The 17,615-nt window shown below is 41.9% G+C and overlaps 1 protein-coding gene across 1 annotated transcript in view; it reads left to right on the top strand.

The window, feature by feature from the left end:
• The first annotated feature begins 15,686 nt into the window (after positions 1–15,686).
• The window catches only part of LOC111145221 (steroid 17-alpha-hydroxylase/17,20 lyase), a 5,889-nt gene continuing 3,960 nt past the window's right edge, over positions 15,687–17,615 (top strand). The window contains exons 1-2 of the mRNA XM_022499982.1: positions 15,687–16,033; positions 17,389–17,527. Coding sequence (XP_022355690.1) covers positions 15,737–16,033; positions 17,389–17,527 — 436 coding nt within the window. The 5' untranslated portion in view covers positions 15,687–15,736. The remainder of the gene's footprint in view (positions 16,034–17,388; positions 17,528–17,615) is intronic.

Here is a 17,615-nt window from a genome sequence, read left to right as displayed (position 1 = left end):
TTTATGTACAATAACTATCTTCTTCTATAGTGTACATTTTGATTAGTGGGACAGATGTACACACCTGTGAACTACCACAATTAAGATACAGAATATTTTTATCACCCCCCAGAAGTTTCCAAGTGTCTATTTGCAGTCCATGTTGTAAGCAACAACCAATCTGCTTCCTAACACTATAAACTAATTTGTGTTTCTAGAATATTACATAATTGGAATGATACAGGAAATAATACAGGAAATATCCTTTTTGTCTAGCTTCTTTCAGCATAATGATTTTGAGAATTATCTGCATTGTAGTGTGTATCACTTGTCTGTTCCTTTTTATTGCTGAGAAACATTCTGTCATTTGACTATCTCATTTTGTTCATCCATTCACCTGTGGCTGGACATTTGGGTTGTTTCTACTTTGGGGCTATTATAAATAAAGCTGCAATGGCATTCATATATAAGTCCTTTTCTGGGTTGTTTTCATTTATCTTGGATAATATCTAGGAGTGGAATGGCTGGGTCATATAAGTGTTTAATGTTTCAAGAAACTGCCAGAGGTGCCTCGGTGGCTCATTGGTTGGGCCTCCAAACTCTTGGTTTCAGCTCAGGTCATGACCGCAGAATTGTAATCACAGCGTCTTGGGATCAAGCCCTGTGTCAGGCTTCTTGCTTAGTGGGTTGTGTGCTGAAGATCCTCTCCCTTTCCCTCTGCCCCTCCTCCTTCTCACTCTCTCTCTCTAAAATAATAAATAAATATACCTAAAAAAACTGCCTGGGCACCTGGGTGACTCAGTCTGTTGAATGTCTGCCTTTGGCTCAGGTCATGATCCCAGAGTCCTGGGATCAAGCCTTGTGTCAGGTTCCCTGCTCTGCAAGGAGTCTGCTTCTCCCTCTCCCTTTGTCTGTCCCCCTACTCATACTCTGTCTCTCTCTCTCAAACAAATAAATACGATCTTAAAAAAAAAAAAAAAAAACCCTGCCAAACCGTTTCCCAAAGTTTTTACCATTTTGTGTTCCTGGTAACAGTGTGGGGGACTCCAGTTGCTCCATCCTCACAAATTTAGGAAAAGACTGCTATGTAGCCATGGTAACAGCCACCTGTTGTAGACAGACTGGCCACTGACGGGTAGCCCCCATGATCCCCATCTTATGGTGTTCATATGCTTCTGTGATCCCTTTCTCTTACATGTGGGCAGGACCTGTGTCTTGCTTCTAACCAATAGAGTATGCACAGGTGATGGGAGACACATGATTGTGTATACATGGTTATGTGATTACAGAGACCGCAGGCCCATCTTGCTGAAGTCTCTTTCCCCTTTGCTGGCTGCGAAGAAGCAAGGGGCCATGTTGGAGAACTCCACATGCCAAGGAACTGCTTCTGGTCACTGAGAAATGAGCCTCCAGCTGACAGCCAGCAATAAATAAATAAATAAATAAATAAATAAGCATTCAATCAAACAGCCTAAAGGAACTGAATACTACTAACAGCCAGGCAAGTGGGGAAATAGATCCTTACCCAGTTGAGCCTCCAGATGAGAACCCAGCCCTGGTTCACACCCTGATGGCAGCAGCCTTGTGAGACCCTAAGTAGGTGGCCCAGAAAAATTGTAGTTTGATTCCTGACCCACAGGAACTATAAATGTGTGGGGTTTTTTTTCCTGTTTTGTTTTGTTTTTTAAGATTTTATTTATTTAACAACGAGAGAGATCACAAGTAGGCGGAGAGGCAGGCAGAGAGAGAGTGCAAGGAGGAAGCAGGCTCCCTGCTGAGCAGAGAGCCTGATGCCGGGCTTGATCCCAGGACCCTGGGATCATGACCTGAGCCAAAGGCAGAGGCTTTAACCCACTGAGCCACCCAGGAGCCCTATAAATGTGTGTTGTTTCAAGCCACCGTTTGTGGTAATATCGTTATACAGAAATAGACTAATATACCACCAGAACTTGTTTGAAATCTGTTCAATCAGTTAATGACAACCAACCTCAGTTAATCCCTTTTACAAATCAAGCAATCAGGGTCACTACTGAAAAGTCAGTCATCCAGTCAGTCATGCCAAAATTACCCCTCAGAATGCCAACCAATCAGCAACAGTCTCACCCAAGTAACACTTCTATAGATAATATCAACCTTCCTATGTCCATCAACCCCTGAAGTTTATACTTCCCCAAAACTCTGTTATGCTCAGCAGCCTATTTGGCTTAGAGAAACTTCCTGCTTGCCTTTATTATGATAAGCAAATTCAGTTTTGTCTTTATATGTCATATATTGAGCTATAGTCTTATTGTTTTTGATAATTCTAGAGGTTCCAGCGAGATCATTTTGAAGACCTTCATTGGCAGCATTCCAGGGATCCTCAGTTCAACAGGTCCACTTTCTGGACCTGTATAAGATCACGAGGCCTGGATCTCTGTATTAAGTAATTAGACCTTTGGGTCTGGAAATGCACCATTTAGTTATGAAATCTAGGTCTTTGTACAAGGTTTAAGACCTTTTGTTTGGTGGTATATTGTTTGATAAATATTTTTGCTGTTAAACATGATAATTCTGGGGCACCTGGGTGGCTCAGTTGCCCAGGTGCCCCTAATGTCAGGGTCTATATTTATAACTTAGCATGTTCCCCTTACCAGTAATAATAACTTGCTTGAGTCTGGGCTTTTCTAGAGATGATCATCACACTAACATTAAAAGTTAGTTTCCCCAAGCTATCACTAGTACAGTCAGCTTGAAAAACAATATACCAATATTGGTACCCTTCCTAAAGTCCTAAAGAAGAAGGGCAAGATACACCAATAAATATTTGTCACGACACCCAGAGACGCTATACTTCAGCTCCATCAAGGTTGATAGATTTTCTTGTGTAGCTTCTGAGTTCTGTTTCATATGTTGCAATTAGACTGTTTACTGCCATCCCAGACACAAGGTTAAGTATTCTGTAGGGCCATTCCAAGGATATGACTCTCCCACATCCTCAATAGACAGTATCTCCACAGAGTCCAAAAGAATAAAGTCAGTTCTGTGAAGAGGCTCTTCTTTCTCCCTTACTCAAAATTTCCTGTTAATAACATTTTGCATTCCTGTGGTATATTTGTTTAAATTGCTGAACCAATATTGATGCATTATTACTAAACAAAACTCATACTTTCCATTAGGATTCACTTTTTGTGTTGTTTGGGCTTTATGGGTTCTGATAAATGCAAAATGTCATGTATCCACTATTACGGTATCGTGCAGAATAGTTTTAGTGCCCTAAAAACTCCCTGGACTCCACCTACTCAGCCCTCCTCCCTCCCCTTGTGCCCCTGGCAACCCCTGACATTTTTCCTGTCTCCCTGTCTGCCTTTCTGAAACTGTCAATCACTTGGAACCATACAGCATGTGGCCTTTTCAGACTAGCTTCTTTAAATAAACAGTGTGTATTTAAACTTCCCCATGTCTTTTTGTGGTTTGATAGCTCATTTCTTTTCATCACAGAATAATATTCCTTTGTATGAATGTACCACAGTTTGCTTATCCATTCGCCCATTAATGAATGGTTTCTCCCAGTTTTTTGCAATTATGAATACAGAGGCTATAAACATTTGTGTGTAGGTTTCAAGTGGACGTAAATTTTCTACTGATTTTCTTAAAAACCAGGAGCACAATTGCTGGGTCATGTTTTTTATGGCGACAAAATAGAAATAACATAAAGTTTACCATCTTAACAATTTTTTTAGTGGACCATTCAGTAGTATTAAGTACATAACAGTGTACTGATATAGCCACTGCCCCTATTTCCCAGACTTTTTCACTGTCCCAGACAGAGACTCTGTACTTATTAAATAATTACTTCCTATTTCCCCCTCCCCTCCAGCCCTTGGTAACCTCTATTCTGATTTATGTCACTATGAATTTATCTATTCTAGATGCCTCTTGCAAGTGGAATCATACAATATTTGTCCTTCTGTGTCTAGCTTATTTCACTTAGCAAAAGTTTTTCAGTTAATCCATGTCGCAACATGTTTTAGAACATCGTTCTTTTTTATGGCTGAGTAATAGTCCATTTTGTGTGTATATAACACATTTGGTTCATCCATTCATCTGTTGGTGGACTCTTGGGTTGATTCCACCTTTTGGCTATTGTGAATAATGCTACTGTGAACATTGGTGTACAAGTATCTATTTGAGTTCCTCTTGTCAATTCTTCTGGACATATATGTAGGTATAGAAATGCTAGCTCAGACAGTAATTCTATGTTTCACATTTTGAGGAACAATCATACTTTTCCACAGAAGCTGCACCATTTTACATCACCACCAGCAATGAATGACGTTTCCAATTTCTCTGTGCTTTCACCAATACTTGTTATTTTCTGGGGTTTTTAAAAAATATAATAGCCATTCTAATGTGTATAAAATGATAAGAATGTTTAGTTTTGGGGGCGCCTGGGTGGCTCAGTGGGTTGGGCGTGATCTCGGGGTCCTGGGATCGAGCCCCGCATGGGCCTCTCTGCTCAGCGGGGAACCTGCTTCCCCTTCTCTCTCTGCCTGCCTCTCTGCCTACTTGTGATCTCTTGCTCTGTATCAAATGGATAAATAAAATCTTTAAAAAAAAAAAAAAAGAATGTTTAGTTTTGCAAGAAACTGCCAAACTGTCTTCCAAAGTGGTTGCATTCCCACTGACTACAAATAAGAGTTCCTGTTACTCCACATTGGTCAGCATCTGGTATTGTCAGTTTTTGGGATATTAGCCCTTCTAATACATGTGTAGTGGGTCTCACTGTTGTTGTAATTTGCAATTCCCTAATTATATATGACATCAAGTATCTTTTCATATGCTTATTTATCATCCATATATCATCTATGGTGAGATGTCTGTTCAGATCTGTCGCCCATTTTTAAATCGGGTTGTTTTCTTATTGTTGGGTTTCAGAGTTCTTTGCATATTTTGGATAGTAATCTTTTATCAAATATACGTTTTGCAAATATTGTCTCCCAGTCTGTGCCTTGTTTCATTTTTGTAACAGTGACTTTAGTGATGTGGTTTTAAATTTTTTTTTAAAGATTTTATTTATTTGACAGAGAGAGAGATCACAAGTAGGCAGAGAGGCAGGCAGAGAGAGAGGGGGAAGCAGGCTCCCTGCTGAGCAGAGAGCCCGATGTGGGGCTCTATCCCAGGACCCCGAGATCATGACCTGAGCCGAAGGCAGAGGCTTTAACCCACTGAGCCACCCAGGCACCCCTGTGGTTTTAAATTTTAAGAGAGTCCAACTTATCTTTTTTTTTTCTTTTATGGATTATGCTTACAGTGTGTATCTAAAAAGTCATCACTAAACTGAAGGTCCCTGAATTTTCTCTTATGTTACCTTCTATCAGTTTTATAGTTTTTGTTTGACATTTAGGTCTATGAGCCACTTTTTAAAAAAATTTTTTTAAAGATTTTATTTATATATTTGACAGACAGAGATCACAAGTAGGCAGAGAGGCAGGCAGAGAGAGGGGGAAGCAGGCTCCCTGCTGAGCAGAGAGCCCGATGCGGGGCTCGATCCCTGGGATCCCATGATCTGGGATCATGACCTGAGCTGAAGGCAGAGACTTTAACCCACTGAGCCACCCAGGCACCCTATGATCCACTTTTAGATAATAACTTCTGTGGAAGGTGTAAGGTCTATTGTGTAATCCTTTCCTCTTTCTTTCTTTCCTTCCTTCCTTCCTTGCCTCCTTCTTTCCTTCTTTCCTTCCTCATAAGGATGTCATTGTTCCAGCATCATTTGTTAAGGGAACTAGCCTTTCTCCATTCAATTGCCTCTGCTACTTTGTCAAAGATCAATTGCCTCTGCTACTTTGTCAAAGATCAAAGATCAAAGACGAATTTTCATTCGTCTCTATTTCTGGGCTCTCTATTCTGTTCCACTGATCCATTTATCTGTTTTTCCCAGTAACGCGCTGTCTTGATTATTGCAGCTTTACAGTAAGTCTTGAATCAGGTAGTGTCAGTCCTCCAACTTTGTTCTTCTGTATTGTGTTGGCGATTCTGGGTCTTTTGCTTTTCCATTTTTTAAAAGATTTTATTTTTAAGTAATCTCTACACCCAACATGGGGCTCAAGCCCACAACCCCAAGACCAAAAGTCACACACTCTACCAACAGAGCCAGCCAGGTCCCCCTCCATTACCTTTCTATGTAAACTTGAGAATTAGTTTGTTAACACCTACAAAATAACTTGCTATGATTTTGATTAGGATTACACTGAATCTATAAATCAAATTGGGAAGAACTGACATCTTACAATACTGATCATTCCTATCCATGAACATGGCATGTCTCTCCATTTATTTAGATATTTTAAAATTTGTTTTGTCGGGACGCCTGGGTGGCTCAGTGGGTTAAGCCTCTGCCTTCGGCTCAGGTCATGATCTCGGGGTCCTGGGATCGAGCCCCGCATCGGGCTCTCTGCTCAGCAGGAAGCCTGCTTCCTCCTCTCTTTCTCTCTGCCTGCCTCTCTGCCTACTTGTGATATTGTGTCAAATAAATAAATAAAATCTTTTAAAAAAATAAAATAAAATTTGTTTTGTCATAGTTGTCATTTTTATCAATAAAATATAATGTTTTATTATATGTGCATAATACATTTTATTCCTAAATACTTTGGTTTTTTGTTAATATAAATGGTATTGTGTTTTAATTTCAAATTTCCAATTCTTCATTGCTGACATATAGGGAGCAATTGATTTTTGTATATAAAAAACTTGCAACCTGCAACTTTGTTATAATGGCTTATTAGTTGCCAGAGGGTTTTTTTGTTATTCTTTGGGATTTTCTACATAATCACATCATCTGCTAACAAAGGCAGTTTTATTTCTTCCTTCCCAATCTGTATACTGTTTATTTTGTTTTATTGCATAGCTAAGACTTCCAGATCTATGTTGAGTAGAAGTGGTGAGAGAGGACATCCTTGCCTTTTTCCCACTTCAGGGGCAAATCATCTAGTTTCTCACCACTAATACAATATAAATACTATATTAACCATAGGGTTCTTGTAGTTGTTCTTTATGAATCTGGGGAAGTTCCTCTCCATTCCTAGTTTGCTTAGAGTTCTTATTGTGAATAGATGTTGGATTTTGTCAAATGATTTTCTGCATATATGATCTTTCTTTTTCAGCCTGTTGATGTGAAGATTACATTGACCGGTTTTCTAATGCCGAACCAGCCTGAATACCAGAGATAAATCCCACTTGGTCTTGATACATAATTCTTTTGATGTATTGTTAGATTTAAGTTGCTAATATTTTGTTGAGGATTTTTATGTATGTGTTCATGAAAGATATTGGCCTTCCTTTTTGTAATGTCTTTTTTTTTAGGATTTTATTTATTTATTTGAGAGAGAGGGCACACACAAGTGGGGAGAGGAGCAGAAGGAGAGGGAGAATTAGACTCCTTGCTAAGCAGGGAGTCTGACACGGGGCTCAATCCCAGGACCCTGAGATCATGACCCAAGTGGAAGGCAGATACTTAATGGACTGAGCCACCTAGGTGCCCCTCTTGTAACGTCTATCTGGTTTTGGTATTAAGGAAATTCTGGCCACATAGAATGAATGAGGAAGTGTTCCTTCTGCTTCTGTATTTTGTAAGAAATTGTTGAGAATTGGTGTAATTTTTTTTCCTTACATGTTTGGTAGAATTCAACAATGAAGCCATCTGGCCTGTTTTAAAGCACTGCTCATTATTGATTCAATTACTTTAATAGATACAGACCTATTCAGACTATCTTGTGTGAGTTTTGACAGATTATGTTTTCAAGAAATTGGTCCATTTCATCTAAGATATCAAAATTTGTGGGCATAGAGTTGCCTATAGTATTCCTTTACTGTTCTTTTTATGTTTATGGGATCAGTAGTGATAGTGCCTCTTTCATTTCTGATATTAGCTATTTATGTCTTCTCTCCTAGAAAAAAAAAAAGCCAGGTTTGCCTGGCTTGAGGTTTGTCAACTTTATCGATTTATTGAAGAACCAACTTCAGGTTTTATTAATTTCCTCTATTGTTTTCCTGTTTGAAATTTCATTGACTTCTGCTTTAATTTTTATAATTTATATTCTTCTATTTGCTTTAGGTTTATGCTGATTTTCCTTCTGTAGTCCTAAGGTGGAAACTTATATTATTGATTTAACATTGCAGTCTACCCTTCCAGAGATATTTTATGCATATAAAATGAAACAGCACATATATTCTTCCTTTTTTTTACAGAAATGGAAGCATTCAATACAAGCTATTCTTATTTCTTTTCCTTTTTAAAAGATTTACTTATTTGTTTGAAGAGAGAGACACAAGTGAGAGAGGGAACACAAGCAGGGGGAGTGGGAGACGGAGAAGCAGGCTTCCTGCCGAGCACGGAACCCAATGCGGGGCTTGATCCCAGGACTCAGATCATGACCTAAACCGAAGACAGACGCCCAATGACTGAGCCACCCAGGCAACCCACATGATATTCTTATTTCTACTTCTTTTACCTACCAATATATTTTGGAAATCTTTCAATAATAAGCACATTTCTTCTTTTTTCTGACTACATTTTATTCTGCTCTCCTATTGATGGGGCTTGTATTGCTGGCAGTTATAAACATGAAATGATTAGTTTTGTACATTGAACTGTGTGACACATTCAGGATAAATTCCTAGAGTTGGAATTATTGGTTCTAAAGGTATGTATGTAGTTTCAGTTTATATTAGGAGAAGCAGAATACCACGGCTGAGAGCAAAGAGCTTTAGACTGCTTAAATCCCAGCTTCTCCATGGGCAAGTCTTTGTTTCTGTTTCCTCGTCTGTAAGATGGAAATGGTCATAATTATAGCACCTTATGGAGTTGTTATAAGAATTAAGTGAGGGGGCGCCTGGGTGGCTCAGTGGATTGGGCCACTGCCTTCGGCTTGGGTCATGATCTCAGAGTCCTGGGATCGAGCCCTGCATCAGGCTCTCTGCTCGCAGGGAGCCTGCTTCCTCCTCTCTCTCTCTCTGCCTGCCTCTCTGCCTGCTTGTGATCTCTCTCTGTCAAATAAATAATAAATAAAATCTTTAAAAAAAAAAGAATTAAGTGAGGGAGGGGCGCCTGGGTGGCTCAGTGGGTTAAAGCCTCTGCCTTCAGCTCAGGTCATGATCTCAGGGTCCTGGGATTGAGCCCCACATCAGGCTCTCTGCTCGCAGAGAGCCTGCTTCCTCCTCTCTCTCTCTCTCTGCCTGCCTCTCTGCCTGCTTGTGATTTCTGTCTTTGTGAAATAAATAAATAAAATCTTAAAAAAAAAAAAAAGAATTAAGTGAGGGATACCTAGGTGGCTCAGTCGTTGGGCAGCTACCTTTAGCTCAGGTCATGATCCTGGGGTCCTGAGATTGAGCCCCGCATCGGGATCCATGCTCAGTGGGGAAACTGCTTCTCCCTCTCCCACTCTTCTTGCTTGTGTTTCCTCTCTCACTGTGTCTTCCTCTGTCAAATAAATAAAATATTTTTTTAAAAGAATTAAATGAGATAGTACATGTAATACATGGTAAATGCTCAATAAAGTCATTACTTTGCCAAATTGTCAGAGGAGTTGATTAGAAACAGGAGTAGTGATTCTTTCCCTCTAACTATAAAGTAGAAATTATGGGAGATTGAACTTAATGGTCTCAGATTACTTTTTTTTTCTTAAGATTTTATATTTTTAAGTAATCTCTGCACCCAACATGGGGCTCAAATTTACAACCTTGAGATCAAAAGTCACATGCTCTGCCAACTGAGCCGGCCAGGTACTCCAGTGTTCTCAGATTTCTTAAGTAAAAGGTAAGATTATCTGCTAAGCATGAAAGAGATGGAGTTGAGGATGGGGCTTGAAGTTTAGAGGAGTCACTGAGGTAGAAGTAAGGGTGACAATCTTTGGATTTGAGGAGATAAAGGAACAAGGAAGTTGGGATGTTGGCTGATCATCCCTCATGGACTCTAAAGTCATGTGGGATGATGGTGGGATTGGAGAGGAAAGATGTGAGTTGGGTGCCCAGATCTTAAATCTTAAATGAAAATGAGCAACAGGAGGTCAGTAAGTAATGGCAATAACAAAGGTATGAAACTACAAAACAAGCAAGAATCTGCTCCACCCAATGGTAGAGAACTGGTGGTCTGGAGGCCTTGGGGAGGGAAGAGAACATCAACTCCATTGCATAACCTGGACATTAGGTGTCTTTACTCGGGAAAACAGTAGGGAAAGGACTGTCCTAGAGAAGGGTCCAGTGGAGATAAGGCAGGAGATAGAGAAAATATTCTATAGATAAATAAGGAAAACAAAGAAGTGTGTTTGTTTTAGAGAGGGACAATACCCAAGGGCTCCGGGGAAAGGTTTTGGAGAGAAGGAAAGACACAATTGGAGGACAGTAGAGTAGAAGAATCATAAAGCAAGATGGAGATGAGCGTAAGGATAGAGGGAACCTCAAGCCAAGAACTCAGTGTTTTGAGAGCTGGTGAAAGCCATGGATTCTTTCTCCAGAAAAACATGTATTTATACATACATGCAGAATTTGCGTACAATTTCAGTAAGATCCCAGAGTCTACGGACACCCAGTGTTTTAAAGTAAACTTTGTATTGAAGTATAGCATGTATTCAAATAAATAGGGTCCATCTCAAAGTGAATGTACCTGTGTTACCAGCACCCAGATCAAGCAACAGAACACGACCTGAAGCCCCTCCCCGGAAGCCCCACCCTACCTCCTCTTTCAGTCACTTAACCACCCGCCAGGGTAATCATCACCTGATTCTAGATCATCACCTGATTCTAGAACCACAGTTTCGTTTTATGTTTCTAAAATCTACATAAATAAAATCACACACTGCATTCTTAGCTGTCTGGTTTCTTCACTCAATCTTAGGTTTGTGAGTTTCATTCACGTTGGTGCACGTGGCTGCCGTTCATTCAGGGTTATCTCTGTCACCCACTGTATGATGTGTGACAATTTATCCACTCAACAACTGATAAATACTTGGGTTTCTTCCTAGTTTGGAATTACTACAAACAGTGTAATAATGCTTTTGAATGCGCCTTTGGTGGAGGTATGCATAAACGCTATTGTTTAAATACCTAAGAATGAAGTTCCCAGGTCATAAATTCAGCTTATGTCTAGACAAATGGGGCTTATGTCTAGACAAGGAACAAGGGAAAAAAGGAAAACAGGGATTCAAAGGAAATGGAATTCATATGAATTTTCAGTCTGAATTCTGGTATAAGAGTCACACAGGATGTTTTGCATCGATCATTCATCAACATTGAAACCAAATTAAAATAACAGTCATCAAAGACTTGACGAATAAATCCAAAGGGAGATTCTTTGAAAAGATCAATAAAACCTTTGGCAAATCAAGAAAAAATAGAAAATGCACATTTTAAGAAATACTAATTGCCAAAATCAACTCAAGGAGACTCAGAAGAATTGAGGAGTCCCACGCCTATGGAAGAAATTGGAAAATTATGTAAAGGAGTCATCTCTCTGAAAAAGGCACTGGGACCTGACACTTTTCACATCACCTTGCTTTAGAACTTCAAAGAATAGTTCACTTCCATGCTATTTAATTTGCTTAAGGACGTAGAAAAAGGTGAAAGTTTCTCTACTAACTTTATGAAGTGAATAAAATCATGATACCAAAACTTGACAATGCGTAAGTAGGAATACCACAACTCAATTTTTCATATGATTAGAGATGAAAAAGAAATAAAATCCCAAGTAATACAAAGAGAATTCAATTCTGTATTAAAAGAAGATGGTCTGGATAAGTTATTACTAATCTAGAAATGGTTAGATATCAAGAAATCTATTAATGTAATGCCTCTGATAAATAAGTCGGTATATGTCAAAGGTCTTTAAAATATGCATGCATGGGGTGCCTTCGGCTGGCTCAGTTGGTGGAGGACATGAGTCTGATCTTGGGGTTCTAAGTTCTAGCCCCACATTGGATGTGGAAATCACTTAAAAAAATAAAATCTTGGGGTGCCTGGGTGGCTCAGTGGGTTAAAGCCTCTGCCATCGGCTCAGGTCATGATCCCAGGGTCCTGGCATCAAGCCCCACATCGGGCTCTCTGCTCTTCAAGGAGCCTGCTTCCTCCTCTCTCTCTCTCTGCCTGCCTCTCTGCCTACTTGTGATCTCTGTCTGTCAAATGGATAAATAAAATCTTTTAAAAAAAATAAATGTAAATAAAATCTTGGGGCGCCTGGGTGGCTCAGTTGGTTAAGCATCTGCCTTCAGGTCAGATCATGATCCCAGGGTCTTGAGATCGATCCCCCAAGTTGGGGTCCCTGCTCAGTGGGGAGCCTGTTTCTCCCCCTGCTCCCCACCCCCATTTATTCTCTCTTTTGTGCTCATGTGGTCTCTAATAAATAAGGTCTTTTTAAAAGAATAAACAAAAATTTAAAAAAATAAAATCTTTAAAATAAAGACATGCTTGGCCCTTGGGTAACAATAGCACTCTTTAGAACCCTATCCTAAGAAAATATTGATGATTATGCACAAAGCTTTCACTACAAGGCTTTCGCTTAATGTTGTTTAGATGAAGAACAAAGACAAACAGAAACAACCTAAATGTCCAACACCACAATACAGGGTCAGTTAAATAAGCTATGCTAACCGCAGGATATACACACAATGGAACAGCAGGCAGCTACCAAAAGTAATGCTGTAGAAAAGTCCTTAAAAAGCAAAAAATAGGGGAGCCTGGGTGGCTCAGTGGGTTAAGCCTCTGCCTTTGGCTCAGGTCATGATCTCATGGGTCCTGGGATCGAGGCCCACGTTGGGCTCTCTGCTCAGTGGGGAGCCTGCTTCCCCCTCTTTCTCTGCCTGCCTCTTTGCCTACTTGTGATCTCTTTCTGTCAAATAAATAAATAAAATTAAAAATAATAATAATTTAAAAAAAGAAAAATATCCATGCCCCCCAAATGCAGTATGACCTCATTTTAGTTTAAAAAAAAACACACACACATTTCAGATTTTTAATTTGAGCTACCCACATTATCCAGATTTTCTGCAATTATCACATGTAACTCTTATAATATGATAACTCTATCTCTCTTAAATAAATAAAATATTTTTTAAAACTCTGAATCACATTTGAACACTTTTTTTTTTAAGATTTTTTTTATTTATTTGAGAGAGAGAAAGAGAAAGAATAAAAGCAGGGTGAATGGCAGGTAAAGGGAGAGGAAGAAGTAGGCTCCCTGCTGAGCAGGGAACCCGATGGAGGGATCGATCCCAGGACCCCAGGATCATGACCTGAGCCAAAGGCAGTCACTTCTCCGACTGAGCCACCCAGGTGGCCCACATTTGAACATGTGGAGTAATGGGCAACCAGCCAGTCTAGCTTACAAGGCTTTGCCAGTTCACCTTCATGACGAGGTCCCCTATCTGCTGCCTTCCTGATTCATTCCAGCAGCCCACACCCTAATTTGTACTCCTCAAAGTACAGACACTGGCAGACCACCCCCAGAGATGGGCAAAAATTCCATCTCCTACCTTTGTGAATCTCATTTAGTGGGTCCTGGATGCCTGTCTGCGGGCTCACCTCTTCTGTGGTGCCTGACTCCAGGAATGTCCGTGACTTCACCCGGTGATTTCAAATCACTGATCAGTACTGATGGAGCCTCTGAAGGTTTCCGGCAGAAGAGGAGAACTTTGTCAGGAAGATCTACTAATTTGAGCTCAGAGAAACCAGGAAGCCTATTTGGTACAACGATGATAGGCATAGATATTAGGTGAGCACTTACTTCCTGCCAGGCAACACTTCCACCTGTGTGATCTCCCTTGAGTTGCAATGACCCTGGGAAGTAGATTCCATTCTTAGTCCCACTTTACAGAGGAGGAAACCGAAACTTAACACATGAACTTAAACTTAAGTTAATACCAGATGATCACATGACCTAGCAATTCCACTTCCCGGTATACCCCCAAAGAATTGAAAACAGAGACTCAAACAGACCCTCGTATACACGTGTTCATAGCAGCATTTTTAGCATTTTTTTTAGCAGAGCAAAAAGGGGAGAACAGCCTAAGTGTCCATAACTGATGAATGGATCAACAAGAGGCAATATATCCACGTGACGGAGTATCAATCATAAAAAGCAATGGAGTTCTGACACGTGGATGAACCTCGAAAACATGATGCTAGGTGAAATAAACCAGACACACAAAAAACAATACTGCAAGACTCCATTTACGTGAAATGGGCATATTCATAGAGACAAAGTAGATTAGAGGTGGCAAGGAATGGGAGGGAAGGGGAGATGGGGATTATTTCTTAATGGGTAGTTTCTGTTTGGGGTATGAAAAACTCTTGGAAGTAGATAGTGGTGATGGCCGTATAACCCTGTGTGTATATTTAATGTTATTGAATTGTACACTTAAGATGGTTAAAATGGGGGGGGGGCGCCTGGCTGGCTTAGTCAGTGGAGTGTGCAACTCTCAATCTTGGGGTTCTGAGTTCAAGTCCCATGTTTAAAGTAAGCATAGAGCTCTATGCTTACTTTAAACGTTTTTATAAAACTAAATGAATAAATAAATCTTTTTTAAAAAGCGGGGGTGGGGTGCATTTTTATAAAAGTAAATAAAGGAGCAGAGTTGCGCATCAGAAGCATGCTGGGCCCATAAAAGTAAATAAATAAATAAATAAATAAATCTTTTTTTAGAGGGGGTTGCAGGGTGCCTGGGTGGCTCAGTTGTGAATCATCTGCCTTCAGCTCAGGTCATAGTCCCAGGGTCCTGGGGTCAAGTCTAACGTCAGACTCCCTGCTCAGTGGGAAGCCTGCTTCTCCTTCTCCCACTCCCCCTGCCTGTGTTCCCTCTCTTGCTGTGTTTCTGTCAAACAAATAAAAAAAATTTAAACATTTTTATAAATTAAAATGGCAAATTTGATGCGTCATATATATGTATATATATTGTTTATAATATATTATAAAATATGTTACATATATTATTATATAATATATAGTTATATTATTTAATATTTATACATCACATTTTATTATTTATCATATTATATGATTTATATTTGTGTACACTTGTAATATTCCTATTTATAATATTAATGTTATTAATATTATATGTACATATACATATAATTTTTTTAAAAGTGGGCTCCATGCCTAGCGTGGACCCCAATGTGGGACTCAAACTAATGACCCTGAGATCAAGACCTGAGCTGAGATCAAGACTCAGAACGCTTAACTGACTGTGCCATGCAGGTTCCCCCTTTCTGTCACTGTCTTGTGTGACCTTATACAAGACTGACCTTTGAAGGCATCACACTCTTTGGCTGTTAAATAAGACTGGATAAAATGTCTGACAGTCCCTGCTGGCTGTAACCTTCCTGACAACATCATCTATTCATGGATTTTGATTTTACAACGTGGAAAGTCCCAAGCCTTGATTCCTGACCCAGATACCACTTGCTGCTGGTGCGCTCTGTGGACATTGATGGATGGGAACTGCAGGGAGGGAGAACCAGCTGTCTTCCCCTTACCCAGCCCCCCTTCTTAGGGGTTTGTCCTGGCGTTGGGCCAGCCCTTGAGGAGGCCTCCACTCCTCCTTCCTCTCCTGATTCTGGGAGAGGGCTCAGGCCTGGCCGGGCTCCAGGATAAATTTCCACAAGGCAAGAGATAACACAGAGCCAAGGTGAAGATCAGGACAGCCCTTAAAAAGGCCTCCTTGCACCCTAGCATTGGCTGCTGTTCTTCCGCTCCATAGCTGTCTGTTCTGTTTGCCGGCACCCCGCCACCATGTGGGAGCTCCTGGCTTTTTTGCTGTTCGCCCTTGCCTATTTCTTATGGCCCAAGGCAAAGTGCTCCGGTGCCAAATATCCTAGGAGCCTCCCATCCCTGCCCTTGGTGGGCAGCCTGCCGTTCCTCCCCAGAGGTGGCCACCCGCACGTGAACTTCTTCAAGCTGCAGGAAAAATATGGCCCCATCTATTCCTTTCGTATGGGTACCAAGACTACGGTGATGGTGGGCCACCACCAGCTGGCCAAGGAGGTGCTTGTCAAGAAAGGCAAGGAATTCTCTGGGCGGCCCCAAGTGGTAAGCAGTGCTCACTACCTCTCCTCTCTCACCAGCCCCAGGGGGTTTTGCAGTTGGTCACCAAGACCATGCCTGGAATGACCCTTCTGGCTCCTGTAATTCTTCCTAAAACAAACTAACAGGACCGTGGGTGGGGTTCCACCCCTCAGACCCTACCCAGCCTCTAAACCAGGCAGGAAGAATCAAAGGAAGATTTCATTTTCTGGGCTGTCATCTGGAAATGGATGATGTTCTCTCTGAGTCCTGACTTCCCTAATTAACTGAGGTAGTATATGCCAAGCCCTGAGCCCAGTGCCCAGTGCAGCAAGTGCCCCATTAATAGCCCTTAGGAGTGCTACTCTTCATATGGGAAATGGGATTAAAATGACTACTGTCTTCTCTGGGAAGGTATGAGGGAAAAGTACCCTGGCTTTTGGAGGATGGGGATTGCTGTTTCTCTGGAGCTGTCCCCAGCTGCCTGGGGCCACAGCAGGGCTGACACAGGCTGGCATTTCAAGGATGCTGATGATCTATCCTGCCGAGCCTCCTGTAATGCTCCTAGGGGAGGAGAGAAGCTATACATCTGGGAATACTGCCAAGCCCCATCCCAGCACCTTGCTGCTGAGCACGCCCTTGATCCCCCCAGGCAGGGCCTCCTAACCACTTACCTCTGATCAGGGCCGAGGGTTGATTCATTTTTCCTTGGACAAGTCAGCCAGGTCTGCTGGCCAATGGCCTCACTCCCAACCCTCCGGAGCAGAGAGGAAGGAGAACGCTAGGCAGCTGGGGCTTGCAGGTCACAGAATATAAAGAGGGGAGGCTTTGACCTTATGCTTTGAAGTCCCTCTGGGAAGAGGTGGCTTGGCCAAGTCCAGACTGCATGCTCCAGGTGGGGCCTTCTGGTGGGCACACAGCCTTGCAATGGAAAGGCAGAAAGAGGAGAGGCTGCTACATCTGCAGCAGTGCCCAGAGGGCCCAGGGAGAGGCAGACATCTGGGCAGTCCTGTCTCTACCAGCCCACCTGCTCCTGCCCCCAGGACAGGCGCCATTCAGAGAGCTTATCCCATCTGAAGACTGCCTTCCCCTGGTCAGAAAGTGGTAAGAGAGAACACAGGCCACTCTGTCATTGAACCCCAAAACCCCTGCATTCTAATTCAGGGTCCCTTTTTTCTCCTCAGTCTGTGTCTCTGATGGAATTGGGCATAGAGGGGTCTCGGGCCCTGCCCTACCAAGGCCTAACAGTCACGGCAGAGTAGAGCAGGGGTGTCCCCCATGGGGCTCAGCATGGCAGGTACCTCCCTTTTCCCTCAGGAAGGGTGTGGGGGGCCCAGGGCAAGGGCAGTGTCTGATTCTCCAGCCTTTCCTGCTCTCCAAAGGTGACTCTGGACATCCTGTCTAACAACCAAAAAGGCATCGCCTTCGCAGACCATGGTGCCAACTGGCAAATGCACAGGAAACTGGTCCTGGCCACCTTTGCACTGTTCAAGGATGGCGACCAGAGGCTAGAGAAGATCAGTGAGTGCTGGCTGGTCCCTGGGGCGGCTGGAGGGAGAAGGGACCAGACTTCTGCGGGGGGGGGGGGGGGGGGGGGGGGGGGGGGGGG

This window comes from Enhydra lutris, unplaced genomic scaffold, assembly GCF_002288905.1.
Source record: "Enhydra lutris kenyoni isolate GAN:26980312 unplaced genomic scaffold, ASM228890v2 scaffoldscaffold12, whole genome shotgun sequence".
NCBI classification, from domain to species: domain Eukaryota; kingdom Metazoa; phylum Chordata; class Mammalia; order Carnivora; family Mustelidae; genus Enhydra; species Enhydra lutris.
The sequence above is the reverse complement of the archived record's forward strand: the minus strand, read 5'-3'. Positions and strand labels throughout refer to the sequence as shown.